Genomic DNA, 23,022 nt, shown 5'->3' with positions numbered 1-23,022 from the left:
TCACGAATAAATTATCCGAATAGGGCGGAAATCGGTTAATGTGATATATATGTACAGACAAACAAATATTTACAATTTCAGAAAGATCTGATGTTTTGTTCCAGAGAAAGAGCTTTACAAAATGAGCAAGTCAATAACGCGTTGATCAGACCGTCGCCCTTGTGCAAGCAGTTATGAGGCTTGGCGTTGATACAGCTGTTGGATTTACTGCTGACGGTTATCTTGTCGAATTCTGTCTAATTGGCGAATTAGGCCGTCAAGATACCAAGTTGATTGTAGGGCCCTGCCAACAAACGCTCACAAAAACCTCAATTCGGGAGGGATGCGGTGATCTTGTTGGCCAAGGTGGGGTTTGGAAATCACGAAGACGAGCAGCAAAAACTCTCGCCGCTTGTGGGTGGGCAGTATATTGCTGAAATGTAAGCCCAGGATGGCTTGCCACGAAGGGCGACCCTCAGGTTCGTATCCCATCGCTGTCCAGGGCCTCTCCAGACACGTCTTCGCCGCTCACTGGGGTTCAGTTCGAAGCTGGCATCATCACTGAAGACCACTCTACTCCACTCAATGAGATTCCAGGCCGAGGACGTGTCTGCAGACGCTCAGGAGAGCAGTGCGAGGCCAACGTGACTGCCGTCCTCGACAGGGCCCGACAACCAGTTTGAGCTGCCGTTTCTTTTCATAGCAGGAACATTTTGGTTGTCATCCACGGCACCATTACAGCAAAGCACAGTACCGACGATATTCTACTCTGCGTTTTATTTTCCTTCATGAAAAGCCATCACTTGCTTACATTTCAGTAAGGTAACGCTCGCCCGCTCGTGGTGAGAGTTTCTGCTGCTTGTCTCCGTGCTTGGCAAACCATACCTCGGTCAGCAAGGTGGCCGGATCTCTCTCCAGTTGGGACATTTGGTGCATTATGGCACGTCCTTCCAACCATCTCGAGATTTTGACGATGTAACCCAGGAACTGGGTAGAATTTGACACGACATCCCTCAGGAGGACCCTCCGACTACTCTTTTAATGTCAAGCCGAATAACTGTTTGCATAAGGTCTAGAGGTGGACCAAAGAGTTATTGACTTACTCAATCTGTGAAGTTCTTTCTCTTGAATAAATTACCCAATGTTTCTGGAATTGTAATCATTTGTTTGTTTCTACATCTATCAGTTTCTCTCGCGTTCAGACAATTCCTTCAGGATATGACTTTTTCTTTGCCTTCGGCTGTATGTTTGATATTTCGACACAAAACTGTAATATCGTGCTTTACATGCACATAAAAAGTGCTGAAAACAAAACTCATTGGGTGATCAAAAAGTCAGCATAAATCTGAAAACTGAATAAATCACGGAATAATGTAGATCGAGAGGTACAAATTGACACACATGCTTGCAATGACATGGAGTTTTATTAGAACAAAAAAAAAAAAAAAAAATACAAAAGTTCAAAAAATGTCCAACAGATGTCGCTTCATCTGTTCAGAATAGTAATAATTAGCATAACAAAGTAAGACAAAGCAAAGATGATGTTCTTTACAAGAAATGCTCAATATTCCACCATCATTACTCAACAATAGCTGCAGACGAGGAATAATGTTGTGAACAGCACTGTAAAGCATGCCCGGAGTTATGGTGAGGCATTGGCGTCGGATGTTGTATTTCAGCATCCCTAGGTCGATCACGATACACTTGCGCCTTCAGGTAACCCCAAAGCCAATAATCGCACGGACTGAGGTCTGGGAACCTGGGAGGCCAAGCATGACGAGAGTGGCGGCTGAGCACACGATCATCATCAAACGACGCGCGCAAGATATCTTTGACGCGTCTAGCAATACGGGGTGGAGCGCCATCCTGCATAAATATCGTACGTTCCAGCAGGTGTTTATCAGCCAGGCTGGGGATGATGCGATTCTATAAAATATCGGCGTACCTCTCACCCGTTACGGTAGCAGTTTCGCTGTCCAGCGCCATCTGTCAGACATTTTGTGAACTTTGCTTTTTTTTTTGTTCTAATAAAACCCCATGTCATTCCAAGCATGCGTGTCAAATTTTACCTATCTTCATTATTTCGTGGTTTATTAAGTTTTCAAATTTATACTCACTTTTTGATCACCCGGTATATTCGGTTTCAAAGGACTATCTTCAATGCATCAATGCAATCAACGCCATACCTGAAACTTCCTGGCATGTTAAGACTGTGTGCCGGACCAAGACTCGAACTCTGGACCTTTGCCTTTCGCGGGCAAGTGCTCTGTCAGGAGAGAAGTAGAGCACTTTCTCACGAAAGGCAAAGGTCCAGAGTTCTATTCTCGGCGCGGCACACAGGTTTAATCTGCCAGGAAGTTTCATATCATCGCTTACTCCGCTGCAGAGTGAAAAGCTCATTCTAGAAACATCCCCCAGGCTCCGCAATATCCTTTCTTTCAGGAGTGCTAGTACCGCAAGGTTCGCAGGAGAGCTTCTTTAAAGTTTGGAAGGTAGGAGACGAGATACTAGCAGAAGTAAAGCTGTGAGGAGGGGGCGTGAGTCGTGCTTGGGTAACTCAGTTGGCAGAGCACTTGTCCGCGGAAGGCAAAGGTCCAGAGTTCGAGTGTCGGTTCGGCACACAGTTTTAATCCGTCAGGAAGTTTCATAACAGCGCACACTCTGCTGCAGATTGAAAATCTCGCTCTGAACGCCATACCTGTTGTCCTGTTCACTCAGAAAGTACTGTGTTTATTAGACAATGGAGCAGAAATGAATAGAACACCTTCTGAAAGTCAAGGAAGCCAGCACCGAGATACCTTCCACTACCAATTCCCTTCTGGATCTTGTGAACGAACAGAACTTGCTGAGTTCCAAGCGACACCCTATGGCCTCATTCAGGATTGTCGTAAGTATACTCCTACCTCCTAGTCAATATATCATTATCTCATCACGACTACGTTATCGTTTCCCAACTGATTCGACTATGGGATTTCGTTCAAACACTGTGAAAAATAACTATTATCAGTCTTGTGCGCTGATGAACTACAAGCTGGCAACCTATTAGATAGGTCTCCACCAATTTACGATGACTGTTTTTTCTCCATCTCCAGTCGGTCGCGAAATTAATACCACAATTAAAATCCAATGAAACTTAGCGTATACGTGTCTCTAGTATTTTCGTCTGTCGCGTCTCATCGTACTTTTCTGTTCTGAGCATACAGCGGGCACGTAAATATGCCTAGCATGTAGCATCTCCCGCTATGATGGAAGACCTGATAAGGGATTTTGCCTGCTTTCATGCACTCCACACAAAGTAACTGTCGCGTGTTTCCTTTCCAGTTCTCGGCATACTGCAGGGCAAGGAAGCCGATCCAGGTGGATTTTCGAGGGGAAGTGTTTGATCACCTACCTTACATCCCGGACTTGGCTCCCTCTGATTTCATCTCTTACCTCACATGAACCCCTGGATATGAGGACTACAGTATGGCACAACAACAAGTTGCGGACCAGTGCAGAGAATTGGCGTTAATCACAGGCGAGGGTATTGGACAGTTACTACCATGCCACGACAAATGTCCAAGTCGAAGTGGCGACTGTGCAGAGAAGTAGTTGGAAGGTGTAGCTAAATGTTGCAAACAAAACAGTTATAATTTACGCTGTGGTTTCCTTTTCGCGACCGATCAGGGCATGGAAAAAAAGCTCTTTTATCACAACTTAATTTATCTTTTGTATATTATAAGGTCTCGGTTTAACATTTAATTTCATTCATTTATGTAGATTCTTTGTTCCGTTGTATGTTACGCTAAATGACGTGTTTGAAACAGTACCCCCGGCACATAATTCGTGCAGTGAGAAATAAAATTCTCTGATACATAACACAAAAAGATTCGTTTGTAATTATTTTATGTATTAACTTTATTGAATCGTTTTGCAACGCCACATATCAACCGAAAACCACGCATTCAACTATACGGTCTGTACAAAAAGTCGAGGAGTTCTTCATTACATTTTTTAATTATTTTGTTCGTATGAGAGTGTAATTGAAGGTGAGTTTCACCACCTATAACCCCAATTTCCATTTCCCATTACAACTCAACTGATGCCGAGTTTTCGAATATGTATCATTTTTCACTTCTTGTGTTTTGCTTTTTCAGTGTGTGCACCTGGGAGTTCGAAATCATTTGACTGTAACATTTGCATCTGCAATTCTCAAGAGAAATGGGTGTGTACTAAAAAGCAATGCCGGTCAGAACAAGGCGGTGCGTACCATTATCCCCGTACGATTTTTTCAAATTAATCTATAAATTTAGCTTTTCGTTAATCTCTAAAATTTTATTTCTGCTAACAACTTGGCAGTTTCATTTCAGTAACTTGTTTATAACACGTGGTAACAGAAATTAGTGGTAATGTGTACTATAAAGTTGTAGTTGGTCTAATTTTGTGTATTTCATTTTCTCTCTCTAAGTCTATAGCTCTCTACAAGCCGAAGCACGTAATTGGGTTTATGCGAACACTTTATTGCATATTTGCCTAGTCACGTGCTGGGTTTGTCTCCAAAGAATCTTCAGGTTCCTTTCTTAATGTGATTCCAATGGTAAAACGTGTTTTCGAAAACATTTTGGGGAAACAGCGATCAATTTCACAGCTGTACTGAGAAAAAGGTCTAGTTTGCAGAAATCATATTTCTGTGCGTTAGTTAACTTGCAAGCAGTACTTCAGTGCGACCAGATATCCATAATTAATTACATCGAAACATCTTTGACAACTGTCGATGCTGCACGTTGGTAAGTAACCAGCAGCTTCGCGTAGTACAGACGGTCTTGTATACTTCACTACAACAGTGACGTTATTGGCTTCTTATTTTACGTTAATTTTCGTTTAAACATATTATATTTTACAGCGTAAACTTAAAATAGCCAACTTAAGCCGATATTATAGTTAGATACCATAAGCAAGCTGGTAACCCAAATTTAGTAGAAGCGTTATACACGCTGATAAGTAATCAGTGACGCCTTGTTCATACCCGTAGAGGGCAAAGTAACTGATCAGCCTTTTATAGTACGCTGCTTTATGTTTTAAAAATATTAGTGGTTAATCTTGCAGCCAATACTAAAAACAGATAACATTTTTAATTTATCAGCTAAAGCTTTTCGTCATGCTAGGCGCTTAGTCCGGAACCGCGCGACTGCTGCTGTCGCAGGTTCGAATCCTGCCTCGGGCGTGGGTGTGTGTGATGTCTTAAGGTTAGTTAGGTTTAAGTGTGTTCAGAGCCATTTGAACAATTTTTTTCGTCATGTATTCCATAAGCATTTATTCTACTTGTTGGAGACGACAATGGTAAGGGGGGGGGGGGGGCAGATTGCGCTATTCAAACAAACCGCATCACGTTTTCTCCAGCAGTTGACAGCATCGGAAGACTTCTGCTGATCCTGCCCCATGGATCCGTTTCCACACACAAATTTTTGGTAGAACTTCATTTTATTTTTATTATATTGTTCATATTTAATGCGTATCCTCCTCTATGTGAATAGTACTCTATATTTCAGAGTACAGTCTGAAGATTGTCCGCCTTTGAACTGAAACTGGCCACCAATAAATGTTATTTGTTCGAACTAGACTGGTTATCTAAGTACAAAAATCAGTTTTGCTTCTGTTATATGAGGGCCGAGCTAGCCGAGACAAAGAATTCACATAGTTCGTATATTTGTGACACGAAGGAAAACTTCAGATTATTTTCGAGTACAAAATACACATATCAAAGAAGTTTAGCATCACCCTGGTTCCCAGAACCGCTGAAGATAGACCTTGACTGTGGATATTGTATCACAGACACAGTCCCTTTGACTTCGCAGAGATGGCACGATATCCGCCCAAAGATGTAAACAACCGTGCCTGAGCTGCGCATATTAGACGGACGGGGTCTGACAACCGATCAGTTCCAGTCACCCCACGAGGAAGGAGGTAGACGACTCGTGTTGCCTGTAGTTCCACCATGCCTAAACGGTCAATACCGCAGTTCGATCATTTCCGCAATGATAGTTTGTACCAGGAAGGGCTGTCAACAAGGGAAGTGTCCGGACGTCTCGAAGTGAACCAAAGCGATGTTGTTCGGATGTAAAGAAGATACGCTAAGGCCGGTCAAGGGCTACTACCACAGTGGATGACCGCTACCTACGGATTATGGCTCGGAGGAGCCCAGACAGCAAAGCCATCATGTTGAATAATGCTTTTCGTGCAGCCACATGACGTCGTGTTAGGATTAGAACTGTGCGCAATAGGTTGCCTGATGCGCAGCTTCACTCTCGACGTCCATGGCGAAGTCCATCTTTGCAACCACAACACCATGCAGCCTGTTACAGATGGGCACAACAACATGCCGAATGGACCACTCAGGATTGGCGTTACATGAGTGGTTGCGCGGACAACCAAAAGAATTTTTTTCTAAAGGAATTTATGCACTTTGTAAGCGGTGGAGGACTTGCATTGAGCGTGGGTGAGATTATGTTGAAAAGTGATAGAGCTTAGTACCACTTCCGCACAATAAATAATATTTAAAAAAATATTTAAAATTTTCCTTTGACTCACCCTCGTAGCAGTGTCAAATGACAAACTTGTCGTGCTCGCTTGGATTCTGGGTCGCAGTCACGCTTTATATCGGAAGCAAACGCACAACGCCGCAGACTTCAAACATGGAACAGCAGAGTACCGATTCAAGAAATAGGTGCAGCCCTCTCAGAAACAAAACACGGCGTCTCTGTTCAAGTCAGCTTCTGTGTAAACAGGTTCGTAGTATGTACTAAATATTTAGTTTTGTCGAAGACAACAATTGGTCCCAGTGGATGGGACTTGCAGAGTGTACAACTCGCTGAACCAGAGTTCTGGTCACCTGGCATGATCGACGTGTTGCTGGGAGCAGACGTTTGCCCACACATTCAGAAGGCAAGGACTATCTCCGTAGGAACTGGTCATCGTGTGCTACAAGAGCAGAACTAAGTTGGATTATGTCAGTGCAGTATCAAATGGTAGAGCATAACATTTCGTCAAGGCTGCCGATCGTCTCGTGCTTTGTAATAACCCACACTGACGTTCAAACATTCACGAAGACATTCTCGGAGAGAGAATAATGAAATCGTGTTGTAATGACGAAAGAAGGAGACCAATGCGAAAGAGACTTTGTGGAACACACAACTAAAGAATCCACGGGTAGATTCGTTGTGCGTCTCCCGTTTTACGAAGAGCCGAGTCAATTAGGTAATTCTTCCCACACTACAGGCCGAGCGGTTCTAGGCGCTTCAGTCCGGAACCGCGCTGCTGCTACGGTCGCAGGTTCGAATCCTGCCTGGGCATGGATGTGTGTGATTTCTTTAGTTTGGTATAAGTAGTTCTAAGTCTAGGGGACTGATGACCTCAGATGTTAAGTCCCATATTGCTTAGAGCCATTTGAGCCCACACTACAGTAAAACGCTTCCCTCAGATTGAACAGATACTAGCGACACAACCAAAGCTGAAGGAAAGCAACACAGAGCTTATTAATGGAGTATGAAGACTTAGGACATTTGGAGCCAATAGTCACGTAACCTCGATTTCATATTACATGCCACATCGTGCTGCCGTGAAGGAAGACATCTCGACACAAGAGTAATGTTTGACTGTTCCGCCAAAACGAACACGAATTTGTCTTTAAACAGTCTGCTAATGGTAGTTCCGACCATTCTAAAGGTTTTGTGACCTATAATATTACGCTTCCCGCATGTATCGCATTGCCTTCTCAGCAGACATACAGATGTATCGACAGGGTCTGGTAGGGGCTGGCCGATGGGTCCGAGCGGTTCTAGGCGCTTCAATCTGGAACCGCACGACCGCTACGGTCGCAAGTTCGAATCCTGCCTCTGGCATGGATGTGTGTGATGTCCTTAGGTTAGTTAGCTTTAAGTAGTTCTAAGATCTAGGGGACTGATGACCTCAGATGTTAAGTCCCGTAGTGCTCAGAGCCATTTGAACCATCTGGTAGGGGATGAAGATCGCGCTTACCAACGAATTTTGTGGAGGAATGATAGGTCTTCCACCAGTGCAGAAATATCAGTTGAAGATATTCACGTATGGAGTGGCTTGTGCACCATTTCTTGCAGTACAATGTCTGTCTCATATTTCTCGTCAAGAGGGTGAGCGGTGCGTGGCAGCAAACATTCTTGCTAATGATTTATGTCCAGCAAGATCTCACGAAGCTACCGAAGAAAGGTGCGTTCTCATTACGGAAATGCTGCAACAACAGCGTGGAATAAGTCGAACATATCCCTTCAGAGTAGCGAGAAACACAACTGCCTTTACGACTTGATAACGACGAAGATCTTAAAACTTCAGGTTTACTCTGGCATCAAGGTGCTGATCAGTTCCAAATTGTGAACAATGTTGTGGTGTCACCGCCAGACACCACACTTGCTAGGTGGTAGCCTTTAAATCGGCCGCGGTCCGTTAGTATACGTCGGACCCGCGTGTCGCCCCTATCAGTGATTGCAGACCGAGCGCCGACACACGGCAGGTCTAGAGAGACTTCCTAGCACTCGCCCCAGTTAGACAGCTGACTTTGCTAGCGATGGTTCACTGACAAATTACGCTCTCATTTGCCGAGACGATAGTTAGCATAGCCTTCAGCTACGTCATTTGCTACGATCTAGCAAGGCGCCATTAGTAGTTACTATTGATGCTGTAAAACATGTACCGTCAAGAGCGATGTTCACCAATTATGGATTAAAGTTAAGTATTCCGGCAGCTACGTACGTTCTTTGCTACTATAACTTTCTAGTCCTGTTCCAGACCTCACGCCAGCCTGCGTGAGCTTAAACGCGTGCCTTTCGGCTTCCTCCTAGTGGATTGGCTGTCTTGCCAGTCCACAACAAATGTCAAACCAGCAAGTACTGTCTACAGCTTCACATAACGCGCTGTACTGTCTATCACGCCATCAAATTTTGATCCATTGAGATTAATTAGTCCGGTTGTGATCACATTCAAGATATTTTCGCAACGTCTGTGGCAGCATAAGTTAACGTGGGACGAGCCCTTGCCTCCAGAGTTGCACTGTTTGTGGCAGACACTATACAGCGAAATTCATATGACAGACAACATTCGCTGAGCGAGGTGGCGCAGTGGTTAGCACTCTGGACTCGCATTCGGGAGGACGACGTTCAGACCCGCGTCATCCTGATTTTCCATGCTGCTCCTAAGTCGCTTCAGGCAAATGCCGGGGAGATTCCTTTGAAAGGGCACGGCCGACTTCCTTCACTCATCCGATGGGAGTGATGGCCTTGCTATTTGGTGCCCTCCCTGAAATCTAACTACAGACAACATTCGTGTTGACCATAGATTCATTGCAGGAGGGACACCTATCAGCATAGTGCATGGATTCTGTGATGCTTCGGAGAAGTATGACTGGTGTATCTATGTGCCATCAACTAATCAGTATGGAGTCACGTGTGTCAAACTATTCAGCTCCGAAACGCGACTTGCTCCACAGAAAGGGCTGTCGTTAGGAACTCAGTGGGGCTCTCTTGCTTTCACGCCTAGTGCAGTACGTTGTTAGCGCTCTGGGTTTAAACATCGAACGAACTTACCTGTGGACTGATTCATCGATTGTGCTGAAATGGCTCGCGGCTCCACCCACACGTGGAACACCTTCGCGTGGACGGTGTTTCCGAGGGACAGGACACCACAGCAGCTGCGTTATGGAGCCATGTATCTACAATGGAAAAACCAGCTGACCTGACTTCGTGAGGAGTGTCTCCTGCAGACATGCAAGAAAACCGCCTGTGGTGGGAAGGACCATCCTGGCTTAAAGAGGACGTCACTTCATGGTCTGTATTAGATGCCTCTAGCGGGTATGTGTGTAAGGAGTTGTAAGAAGAAAGAGCCAAAGTCCTCTGTCACATCAGCAGAGTAATCCAAGATGATCTCATCTGTTGATTCTCGATGTTGTCACGACTACAGTGGATAATGTCACACAAAATCAGATTTATCAATAACTGCAAAACTGCAAGGGAAACAAGAGTAACTGCTGACTTGTCTCGCAGTAAACTGCAGAATGCCTTGCTACGGGGTGTCATAATGGCACAAGGAGTCACATATGCAACAGAAATCTACCAATTTTAGGCTAGCAAGCTACATCAAACTGAAATAATTTCATCCTATCCTTGGTGACATGAGTGGCAGGCTGCGAAATGCTGATCTGTCATATGATGAGAAGCATCAAGTGATACTGCCACCTGGTCAACATCTCACAAGGGTAATAGTGGAAAGTGAACATCATCATCTTCCCCACGTTGGATGTCAACTGTTGCTTACATCTCTCAGGAAGCAATACTGGATACTGACGGACGAGATGCAATCGGGCTGTTCTGAATCAGTGCATGAATTAACGAGATTTTCTCTCTGCAGCGGAGTGTGCGCTGATATGAAACTTCCTGGCAGATTAGAACTGTGTGCCGGACCGAGACTCGAACTCGGGACCTTTGCCTTTTGCGGGCAAGTGCTCTACCATCTGAGCTACCCAATCACGACTCACGCCGCCTCCTCACAGCTTTGCTTCTGCCAGTACCTCGTCTCCTACCTTACAAACTTTACAGAACCTCTCCTGCGAAGGTAGGAGTTGAGGTACTGGCAGAAGTAAAGCTGTGTGGACGCGCCGTGAGTCGTGCTTGGGTAGCTCAGATGGTAGAGCACTTGCCCGCAAAAGGCAAAGGTCCCGAGTTCGAGTCTCGGTCCGGCACACCGTTTTAATCTGCCAAGAAGTTTCAGTGCTTGACTTGTTAGCGATTAAAATCAAAGCCTGCGCATCAGCTTGTGGGAGACTTACCATGCCCTCGTATAGGAGCTGTGGGGCCTTTCTCCAGCTGTCGAGTTCATTACACAGGACGATTCTATGAGAAAACCGGATCATGGCTATCGGAATTAAAGGAAAAGTGCTGTGTTACCCTGTTTGTGTGCCTGGCAACACGAGCAATGCATTTGGTGGTAGCTGGCCACATCACTACTGACTGATTCCTGTCGGCCCTTAGAAGATATGTGTCATGACGGGGTAGATGCCAAAACTTGGTCAGCGACAATGGTATAAACTTTGTCGGATCTAGACGGGAACTCCGTGAGTTACAAGCTGCTGTGAGCAGCCGTTATCAGCAGACACAGGTGAAAAGCTTGGTGCATGAAGAACGCATCGATTGGCCCTTCATTCCTCCAGCGTCACTACACTTTGGTTGTATATGGGAAGCAGGAGTAAAGTCCTTCTAGTACCACTTTCGGCAAACGATGGGAAGCTTGTGTTCAACGTTTGAAGAGCTGGCAACCCTGACTTGTCAAACACAGGTTTGTTTTAACTCTTGTACTCTCTCATCGCTGTCTTGCAATCCTGCTGATCCTCAAGTCGTTACCCCAGGTCATTTGCTGATTGGAACTGCTGTCTCAAGTATTGCTCAGCCAGATCAAGGTACAGCCAAACTGAACTTGCTCACAAGGTGGGAACTACTACAGCAGAGATCTTTTGGCGACGCTGGCCGTCTGGCTACCTACATCATCTGCAGCAGCGGGCTACGTGCATGGCCCACAGTCAGAATGTGCAGCCTGGCACATTGGTCATTGTAAGGGAAGATAACGTGCCACCCTTACGCTCGACGATGCCCATCATTGAAGGAGCACACCCTCGGCGCGAGGTTATGGTGTCTGTGGCCACTATTCGTACATGGGTCTATCTGATTTCTTGTAGGAGGTATTCTCCATTACTAACGACCATTTTATATAGGGCTGATGGAGCATAGTATAACTTCTGAACCGTGATCAGATGTGAACAATAGGCGCTATACATCTCTGGAGAGCTACATTGTGCATGTATCACACAGAGCCACTGTTGTAAGGAAGTAGTTTTTGCGTTTTACAGTTTGTTGCCATAGTTTATCGTAGAGAAACCTGCAAGAAGGATGTATGTCATGGGCTGGAGATATATTTCTTACATTGCAATATTAACAGCACTGCACTCCACATGACTGATAGGTCGGAAACTCAAGTGACCTAACAGTACAGGCTGTTTTAAGTGCAGAACTGTGTAGCATTAGGAGTGTGTGTGTTTATGTTCTCTGTTACCAATACCCTCCTGGTACTGGTCCCAGACACTAGAACAATACTTTAAAATTGATAGCGTAGTTGATTTACAAAAAAGGTTCGAACTCCATCCGTCTGAAGCTCCATCATGCATAAAATCACCCAAGGGGTGTTAACCTCCTCGACATGGGCTCGTCTGGAGATATTTTGTGCACTTGGACAGGCGATGACTCGGCAAGCTCCATTCATTCACGAGACGCGGAATGCAGCGTTCTGTTTGTGGTCAGCTGTAGATTTAATCAGTAACGGTGCTGCAGAGCAGGTTGGTCACACAAAGACAGTGCAAGGGGGTCTTTCAGTCTCTAATTTTATCCTAAGACTGTGAGAATGCTCTGTGTCTCCCATCCACACAGAGATAGATAGTAAATTAAGCACTATGCTTGAGGTGTTAGAAATGTGTAGAGCGCTGTCTGGTATAGTTTTATGATGTATGTATTCGAGGCCGGCCAGAGTGGCCGAGTGGTTCTAGGCGCTACAGTCTGGAACAGCGCGACCGCTACGGTCCCAGGTTCGAATCCCGCCTCGGGCATGAATGTGTGTGATGTCCTTAGGTTGGTTAGGTTTAAGTAGTTCTAAGTTCTAGGGGACTGATGACCTTAGAAGTTAAGTCCCATAGTGCTCAGAGCCATATGCACCCGAGAATTAACAATGAATGGACGTACATCACAGTTATCTATCTGGATTCGCAGTGATACTCGCAAAGTAGAGAAGGGGCTGTTTAACTATGATACTGAATTTGGGAAACATGCTGTGGCATCAGTGGTCGGTGTTGGAATTAGTGTAAAATCGCTAAAATGATCACACTAGCAACTGTGATGCTTATTATTACATTACATCGATGGTGTCTTTTCCATCCCATCCGCACACTGGCACGCTGTTGGTTATGACATAATGATTGACTGACATCGCTTCTTTGAGTTGGAGAAAGTGTTTTGGTGCAGAGGGGTGGCTAACACGGAAACAGTGATAGCGTACATGAATGCAATATGAGGAACAGTCGAAACGGAACGCAGAGCCATCTGCTATTACTTCACTGTGACAGACGAGTTTAAAAGTAGAGATCGTCAGTCACCTTCGGACTTCAGTTTGGAAATTCTCTACAGTGCCGCCAAACTCTTCCATTGTGTGTGGTATGCTATGGTAGCAGCAGTAACAATATGATTTACACCGTGCAACGTCTAGTTTTATGCGAGAAGCAATGGATCATAATGTGATAATGTCAGTTAGGTGCTGACACAATCTGGAAGTCGTGGCGGAAAAACATCTATGGCAGTGTACAAAGCGTGCTACAGCAGAAAGAGCAATGTTTAAAACAGCGACACGGGGTTACAGGGAAAGTCTTTTGCGACTTACAGTATAGTCTGTGGGATACAGTCATCCTCCTATAGTACAGGTGATGAATCTTTAAACTGGTCTGTGCATTTGATGAATACCTCAATGTTGGTATGGATGCGGTATTTGTTTTAGATAAATGGCAGGAGAGAGATGCGGTAAATATCTTGTGGAATTCTCTATCGGTTGAAGTTAGTGTAGGTTTCATAGTCCGTAATTTTTCTCTGTTACATGGTACACAATGTTGGGGTGACAGACTTGAATGGACTGCGTTTTGACCAGTCGATGGAGACGGGAACTGGGAGAAGGACGAGGATTTTGCTACTGCACTGTGGTGCGTCCCCGAACTACACACAAGTACTACAGATCGCTCGTCCTTCAGACGCACCACTGTGCAGTAGAAAAATCCTAGTTGTTCTCCCAGTTCCCGTTTCCATCGAATTATCAAAACAAAGTCCGGTTGCTGTATCTCAGCTTAGCTTGTTTCTACATGGGTTGCAGAAGGTTATATCTTTCTCTGATGTCTAATCAGTTGCGACTTACATTGGAATGATCACGTGCGCAATGCTGCAGGGATGGTAGCGCAGAGTCTGAGGGTCAGTTGCAAGATGCATAGGCACCACCTAAAACCACGTTGGAATTTTACTGTAGCAGACAGGTTCGAGAAAGGTGACTCGTTTCGAGATATGAGAGTGACAGAAATATGATTCACTAGTGCTGCAATCATTAAAGGCCTTCTCCATAGGATCCAATGCAGGTATGTGGTTGAATGGAAAAACTTGATTTCAAATCCCTGACAGTATTTCTACCGCGTAGCTAAACACTAGAGATCTGAAAAGCCTGTGTTAATATCTTAAAACCTCAATCAGCACACCATCTACGGTTTGTGATCCTTCTCAATCAACCTACGCCTATAGCCCAGTGGATGTATTGCAGTACCTCTGGCATGGCATTGGGACAGAATGCATTAAAAATCCTGGAGAAATATCTAGAGTCAGCATGAGGGAGGTGCAAGTCCCGGTTTCATACCACCTTCCTTAACCGAATCGCTTTTTTTATTCGGTAATTTTATTACAAGGTTGCACTGTTGGCGTAGTGTAATTGCACTGTTGGTCTGATAATGTACATTCCAGCGATCACCAACTATATTCAGTGTCGCAGTATTTGTCTGGAAAAACTATGTCATTCGTAGGCAATGCCAAATGTGGATTTATAAAGCTGGTGTAGCTTTTAAGAGGGATACGTGTATGCACCTGTAAAAACAAGATAGCTTGTGATGCTAATATGGTTGTGTTTTTTTAATACATAGCGATTTGCAAGACGATTATGCCTCTCTTCCTAACACACAGTGGCAGCCCTCGCAAGAAAAACTTATGAGACATGTCCGCCCATCGTTGATTTTCGGTCAGTATTATTTCGTATCGCTGGCAATCAGTTATTGGCGAAGTACTATACTTAGTAGTAGAGGATGTGTGACAGGTTCGCCTTCAGCATCAAGTTTATAAAGTATGTGTGTATAATCCGACATTTGCAAAGGATAATACTATTTCCAGTCGTAAAGAAGGTATGGATGTGACGTGGAATTATTTGATAGCGAAGGGAAGAGTGTGTCAGGTCATAAGAATAGTTCAGATATTTCTATTTCCAGAGACACAGCCGTTAGCAGGGTGTATTTCCGATACTTCCCACATTTTAGAGTTGTTTAACTGAGACTGCGATCATAATAATTAATTGTAAGTACAGGGATAACATATATATGAGGCTATTTTTTTTTCTTAGGACGATTCTGTCTATGCGTGCTTGGCGTGCAGCGCTGGTGACCTGTGGGGGGAATGATTCACGTTTCCAGCTAACAGTAGGAGCTGTCCTAATGGATAGTTCTTTTGGGGTGCAGGAATGTAGCTAACTTAACTGTAACTTCCTCTAGACGGCCGAATAGCGAAATAATGCATACTATGTGTTGGAGAGCTTTCGTGATGGCATGGAAATTTGAGAAGATTCTATATGGATGTGTGTTCGTGCTGGAACGTCATTCCCTCCCATGTAAATTGTTCGTTTGACTGCTTCTGCACATTTCGCGCCTATATTTAGTTGAGATACCACTGAGTGTGGTGTATGCATCCAGCAGGTGAAAGACAGGTGGAAGACACGTTTTCTCGCTTTCTAAACATGAGAAACACCTTAGTTGACTCTGTAAATAATAGGGATGACTTGGAATCCATTATATCACCGACATCAGTATTTGCGAGTGGAAGTATCAGTTTCCTGTATTTCTTTTATCAAGCTCTCACATAAAAGTCTTCACAGATGGGATAAGCTTCTAATTACTCAATGATGTACAGCACGCTGCACCTCGCTAAAGTTTCGGGTTTGTAGAGAAATAGTTCCCAGTCTATATCTTCGGAATCATGTTGTGCGAGTTATTAGTAGGGATACTACACTCCTGGAAATTGAAATAAGAACACCGTGAATTCATTGTCCCAGGAAGGGGAAACTTTATTGACACATTCCTGGGGTCAGATACATCACATGATCACACTGACAGAACCACAGGCACATAGACACAGGCAACAGAGCATGCACAATGTCGGCACTAGTACAGTGTATATCCACCTTTCGCAGCAATGCAGGCTGCTATTCTCCCTTGGAGACGATCGTAGAGATGCTGGATGTAGTCCTGTGGAACGGCTTGCCATGCCATTTCCACCTGGCGCCTCAGTTGGACCAGCGTTCGTGCTGGACGTGCAGACCGCGTGAGACGACGCTTCATCCAGTCCCAAACATGCTCAATGGGGGACGGATCCGGAGATCTTGCTGGCCAGGGTAGTTGACTTACACCTTCTAGAGCACGTTGGGTGGCACGGGATACATGCGGACGTGCATTGTCCTGTTGGAACAGCAAGTTCCCTTGCCAGTCTAGGAATGGTAGAATGATGGGTTCGATGACGGTTTGGATGTACCGTGCACTATTCAGTGTCCCCTCGACGATCACCAATGGTGTACGGCCAGTGTAGGAGATCGCTCCCCACACCATGATGCCGGGTGTTGGCCCTGTGTGCCTCGGTCGTATGCAGTCCTGATTGTGGCGCTCACCTGCACGGCGCCAAACACGCATACGACCATCATTGGCACCAAGGCAGAAGCGACTCTCATCGCTGAAGACGACACGTCTCCATTTGTCCCTCCATTCACGCCTGTCGCGACACCACTGGAGGCGGGCTGCACGATGTTGGGGCGTGAGCGGAAGACGGCCTAACGGTGTGCGGGACCGTAGCCCAGCTTCATGGAGACGGTTGCGAATGGTCCTCGCGAATACCCCAGGAGCAACAGTGTCCCTAATTTGCTGGGAAGTGGCGGTGCGGTCCCCTACGGCACTGCGTAGGATCCTACGGTCTTGGCGTGCATCCGTGCGTCGCTGCGGTCCAGTCCCAGGTCGACGGGCACGTGCACCTTCCGCCGACCACTGGCGACAACATCGATGTACTGTGGAGACCTCACGCCCCACTTGTTGAGCAATTCGGCGGTACGTCCACCCGGCCTCCCGCATGCCCACTATACGCCCTCGCTCAAAGTCCGTCAACTGCACATACGGTTCACGTCCACGCTGTCGCGGCATGCTACCAGTGTTAAAGACTGCGATGGAGCTCCGTATGCCACGGCAAACTGGCTGACACTGACGGCGGCGGTGCACAAATGCTGCGCAGCTAGCGCCATTCGACGGCCAACACCGCGGTTCCTGGTGTGTCCGCTGTGCCGTGCGTGTGATCATTGCTTGTACAGCCCTCTCGCAGTGTCTGGAGCAAGTATGGTGGGTCTGACACACCGGTGTCAATGTGTTGTTTTTTCCATTTCCAGGAGTGTATTATATGACTGATATCGAGAAGTATCGCGTGAATGGTACAATATTCTGGCAAACCATGTGAAAGTACATGTGTTCTTGCAATCCCCAGAGTTTGAAGATGGGTGTAGAAAAACTAATAAGCAAGCAGGTCGGGACCAGGGTTTAACTGTCAATGCAATATGGTGCTCTGTAGAAAATACTTTTGCCTCTGAATGTCTCGTCTGCAGAAAACAATGGCGGACAATGCTCCCACACTGGCAGCACCAGCAGTTTGATGGGTATATTCAAAAAGGGCCAATCAGAATGCTCCATTTCAATCACAAGATGTCCTTCGCCCTGGGGCACAGGAGTGGCTACGAATTGATTCCAACAAGGTGGATGCTAGGTATCTATGGATTGTTCTGAGAAAGCAAGTGTTCAGACAAGTTGAAGCAGACCATCCATATCACATGCTGATGCTGTCACCCATCCTCCACTGTGGCATTAGGAAGTCACCAGACCAGTAACTGTAGGATACCGAAAATTCCCACCATTTTTCTCTTCCGTAGGACTGTGCTCCGAAGTATGTATGCGTGATTGTTCAGATTTTTCACCGTCTTTGCTTAGACAGTGCTCTCTTTCCAATGCTTCTGTGATTAACAGTGTTTTCACGAGCGTGCAGTGACATGGAGAAATCTTTTAGCAGTGAGGACGTTTAACGTTTCTGAGATGTAAGTTGACAGCAGGAGAAACATTTTGCTCAATGCATCACACACACTGGGCACGAGTGCATAGCTAGACGCAGCTCACATGGTCCGTTAATGTCACTAGGTAGAAAGCATTCAATGTTATTCTGTGAAGCATTATAACAGATTACTGTAGTGCGACCTGTGACGTCATTATCCATAGGTAGAGGGTTTCGCGCCAACGGCCCAGGGGGTGACATTGCTGTTATGCAAACATCTCTCTCAGCCCTGGACTCACATTGCAGCTATGCACCATCATGTCAGTAATGGTGCCTATGTGAACACATATTTCGACAAGAATTTATCAAGTGTTAAGTATGAACGGGATTCCGCCACCTCATGCTTGCGGGACCCAAATGGGCACCTGTGTATGGGTCAGCAGCTGACGGCTGCATCATCACTTCGTGGGTGCCACCAGTGTACCTCGACTCCATCATTGGCATTGGGCATCAGGTGGTGGATTGTGTTTCTTATAGTGATCTTCTGTTTACACTATATTCCATTGATTTCACCAACCAATAGGATGCCATGAATTAAAAAAAAACTACCCCACACATTTGAAGAAAATCGATTTAATAAATTTGCATAAATTTCTTATATCAGTGTGGTGTTAGCAGTGCAATAGTTAAGGGAAGGGTTTGTGTGAGTGGGTGACATGGAGCAGAAGAGCAGGTTAAGTGCAGAACACTATGTTAATTTGAATAATTTTTATGTAAAATGCAGTACAATAGTTTAAGGGGGTGGGTGACTGAGAAGACTGCCACAGAAATGGTGTTCAAAAGCATGTGAAATTCGAAAGGTAAACCAGAAAATGGTGGGAGGACATAACTAATTACTTAATTTGGTATAAAAGGCGGTACAACAGTTCAAGAAAATGGGGTTGGCATAGAAAACCACTTAACAGAACAATAGGTTAAGTGCCAACAAAGGGCCAAACATTAGGTTAAGACGCCCCGAGTACAGTACTGAACATTGGGTTATGCAACATATTTTCATTATTTACGAGTAGTTTGCAGATCTGTAGATTATTTACTGTGACCTGAAGCACATTAGGGTGAGTGTTTTGTATCAGTGTAATATGGTAAATATGCTATGTCAAATCCGTCCCTAAATAATTGTTCCGAAATAAATAAAGTACATACCTTCCTCAGCCCGGCAGCCCGGAACCGGCTGAGTCATTTTCCCGTCATTTTTCCCCCTCCATACTGTCATCTTGGCTTATGTCACGGGAGGGACAACAGCACCTTCTGGTGGCAGTACTGTGTTGGACTCTGGACCTCTTGTGGACACACTGGATGGTGCTACTGCCTCAAATTGTTTAAATAAAGACTGTTTGAATAACAGACTGAGTCTTTTGCTGCCAATTCCTAGGAAGAGGTGGTGGTCAGATGATTTAGGTTAGTGGGAGTAGCCCAAGTGCCCCTTTTTCCCGCCATTTTCTTAGGTTAGTAGAGAGAGCTGTGGTGTGTTGCATTGTTCTGACGTAATTTCCCACCATTTTCTGGGGGAGGGGTGGGGAGGGGTTATGAGAGGGAGAGAGGTTAATTAACTGATCAATTTTATTTAGTAGTCAATCAAACTGATAAGAGTGAGAGAGGCTATTCCAATAACTCAGACCTGAAAGTGTACCTGTAGCAATGAGGGGGAGTGTTGGGTTGAATGTTTCCTGAATGGGGACGGGAGTGGGAGGTAGTGGGGGGGGGGGGGGGGAGGACAATAAGATAAGTGCTTGTGAACCAAAAGGAAGGTTACTTTTAGCAGAACAATAGGTTAAGTACCTGTCAATCAAAGGGGAACAATAGGTCAATAGGTTTGCCCCTCAGTGCTTTCCTTCCCCTTGGTGTAGGCAATCCATACAAACAAAAAGTGCTGAAACGAACTTTATTCCACCACTATAAATGTCCTTGAGACAGGAAAATTTCTGTCCACAAATCAGCACCCATTTAGAAAGCACCACTCACATGAAACTCAGCTTGTGGTTTTGCCACATGAGTTCAAATGGTTCAAATGGCTCTGAGCACTATGGGACTCAACTTCTGAGGTCATCAGTCGCCTAGAACGTTGAACTACTTAAACCTAACTAACCTAAGGACATCACACACATCCATGCTCGAGGCAGGACTCGAACCTGCGTCCATAGCGGTTTCACGGTTCCAGACTGCAGCGCCTAGAACCGCACGGCCACTCCGGACGGCCTGTCACATGAGTTCCACCAAATTATGGCTGCAGGGCAACTCTTAGACTTCAACTTCCTGGATTTGCGTGAACATTTGACACGTGTCCCATTGCAATCTGTCAACGAATGTAGAAGCATATGTAATAGGTTTCCAGGTATGTCAGTGGTGGGAAGTATTCTTAAGTGACAGGATACGTTATGTTGTTCCCAATGGTGAGTGTTCATCAGAGACAAGGGTACTGACAGGAGTGCCCCTAGGAAGTGTGATAGGACAGTTCTTGTTCTCTACATAAATAAATGATTAGTCGAGCAGGGAGAACAGCAATGTATAGCTTTTGGTCAATGACGCTGTCGTGTATGAAAGTGACTGTGACTCTAGCAGGAACAAAAAAATGAAAAATGCGGTTAATGGGGATGAGTAGGAGAAAAAAACCTGTAAAGTTCAAATGCAGCATTATTAATGTTCTGCTTGACACAGTACATCGATTAAATATAAGGCATAAACTAGGAAAGCGTTATAAAATGGATTGAGCATGTCAGGATGATACTTGGAGAGGCGAACGCTATTCTTCCTTCTTATGGGGAGAATTTTGGGGAAGCGTAGCTTATCCATAAATAACACAACATGTAGAAAGCTAGTGCGTCCCATTCTTGAGAACTGCTCGAGTGTTTGGAATCCCCACCTGGTCTTATTAACCGAAGACATCGAAGCACTTCAGAGGAGAGCAGCTAGATTTGTTACTGGTAGGTTTTATCAGCGTGCAAGTATTACGGAATTGGCTCAAATGGTTCAAATGGCTCTAAGCACTATGGGACTTAACATCTGAGGTCATCAGTCCCCTAGAACTTAGAACTACTTAAACCTATCTAACCTAAGGACATCACACACATCCATGCCCGAGGTAGGATTCGAACCTGCGACCGTAGCAGTCGCGCGGTATTACGGAATTGCTTCGTGAACTCAAACTGGGATCCCTGGAGGGACGACGACGCTCTTTTCGAGAGGCACTATTGCGGAAATTTAGAGAACCGGAATGGTCAGTAGTGGCACGTGGTACCCTCGGCCATGCTCCATACGGGGGCTTGCGGAGGTGTATGTAGACACAGATACAGATATTTTTCACTAGCAGATTACAAGTACCCTATCCTCCTGTCACCAATCCATATCTGAATAATAACTGCAGAAAATGGGAGCTTATGCACATGTGATTTGCGTACTACCTTCCTTAACGTGTGGACGCCCCTCATCTGATACAGGCTAGATAGGAGGACGCATTGTTTGACATTCGAAACAGGTAATATATGAATAATCTGTACGATTCCGGTATGCTAAACAGAAACCGGTTTTTTACACAGTAGTCGTGGTTCTCTTTCCGACCTGGAGCTGTTTAACTCTTGCAATGAGGATAATTCCTATATGCTGAGTGCCCTCGGACAATGGTACCCACGACACGAAATTCTTTGCCCCTTCTCCCCTCCTGACGCACCACAGAGAACCTAATTTTTCGCTTCCTAGTGTCAACAGATGGCGTCAGTTGCCAGGGTCTTGCTTATTCATATGTATACTAAGATCCCCTAGGGTTCATCCTGCAGTGTGACCCAACCATCTACCAATCTGCCTTTCCTCCTACATCTGCCTTCGCATGAAATCAGTAGCAGTTCTTTGAGCTTCCCCGAAATTGAAACAACGACGTCTTTCTTCCAAAATTCTCTGAACGTCTGTTGAGTATTTCCATCGTAACACAGCCAGCTTGTTAAAAGTCAAGGAGCCCTTGTGCATTCTTTCGACCTTGTTCTATAAATCAACCAAATGAGGTAAGTAGGGGTACAAGGGCGGCGTTGCATTGTTGCCAAATTTATTCAAGATGGCGGGTCCAATATGGAGACGATAGAAGTGGCAATGTCGCAATGACGTCATGATGGGAAGTTGAAATTTTGGCGGGAAAATAGGTCAATTGTACTACCTCCACAAACCTAACCCCAGCCCCCCTCCCTCATTCTGCTCCTCACTCATAGAATGGTGGGAAGTACAAATTTTGGCTGAAAAATGGTACCTTGGGCTACCTCCACTAACACAAGTCATCTGACCGCCACCTCTTCCTAGAAATTGGTGGGGAAAAGGACTCAACCAGTGCTGGGCTGCTGAACGGGATGGACGTAAGACTTTATTTTACAGGCAGTGTTTATTCAAACAATGTGAGGCAGTAGCTCGATACAATGTGTTCACCATGAGGTCTGGAGTAGAACTGATCTGGTACACAGTACCGCCACCATAGGGCACTGTCGCCCCTTCTGTGACGTTATCCAAGATAGTGGTGTGTGGGAAAAAAGGATAGAAAAGGACTCATCCTGTTCTGGGCTGCTGGATAGGAAGGAGTGTACTTTATTTATTTTGGAATAATTTATTTAGGGATGGATTTCACATAGATTTTTATTACACTGATACACAACACTTTCTCTGACGTGCTTGGGGTCACAATACACAGCCTACATACCTGCAAACTATTCCTAAGCTATCGAAATAATGCGGTACACTGATGTGCAGACATGAAAACAACTCGTAATTTGTCAGAATAATGCACGTAAAACGCTCTGCAGACATCCTCACTAACTCTAAACTGTCCAAATAATGAATAGCACAGCCTACGGACCTGTTCACAGAAGTTTGGAAGGTAGGAGACGAGGTACTGCAGAAGTGAAGCTGCGAGGACGGGCTGTGAGTCATGCTTGGGTATCTCAGTTGGTAGAGCAATTGCCCGCAAAAGGCTAAGGTCCTGATTTCGAGTCTCGGTCCAGCACACAGTTTTAATATGCCAGGAAGTTTTATATGAGCACACACTCCGCTG

At 45.3% G+C, this 23,022-nt stretch overlaps 1 protein-coding gene and 1 long non-coding RNA gene across 2 annotated transcripts in view; both read left to right on the top strand.

Moving 5' to 3' along the window:
* Positions 1-2,654, top strand: part of LOC126419392 (uncharacterized) — a 249,566-nt gene extending 246,912 nt beyond the window's left edge. Inside the window, exon 10 of the mRNA XM_050086580.1 lies at positions 2,650-2,654. Coding sequence (XP_049942537.1) covers positions 2,650-2,654 — 5 coding nt within the window. The remainder of the gene's footprint in view (positions 1-2,649) is intronic.
* Positions 2,655-4,113: 1,459 nt separating this feature from the next.
* Positions 4,114-23,022, top strand: part of LOC126419319 (uncharacterized) — a 43,396-nt gene continuing 24,487 nt past the window's right edge. Inside the window, exon 1 of the long non-coding RNA XR_007575963.1 lies at positions 4,114-4,220. This is a non-coding gene — a long non-coding RNA (uncharacterized LOC126419319). The remainder of the gene's footprint in view (positions 4,221-23,022) is intronic.

This window comes from Schistocerca serialis, chromosome 9 (assembly GCF_023864345.2).
Source record: "Schistocerca serialis cubense isolate TAMUIC-IGC-003099 chromosome 9, iqSchSeri2.2, whole genome shotgun sequence".
Lineage (NCBI taxonomy): Eukaryota > Metazoa > Arthropoda > Insecta > Orthoptera > Acrididae > Schistocerca > Schistocerca serialis.
This window is presented reverse-complemented; position numbering and strand designations above follow the sequence as displayed.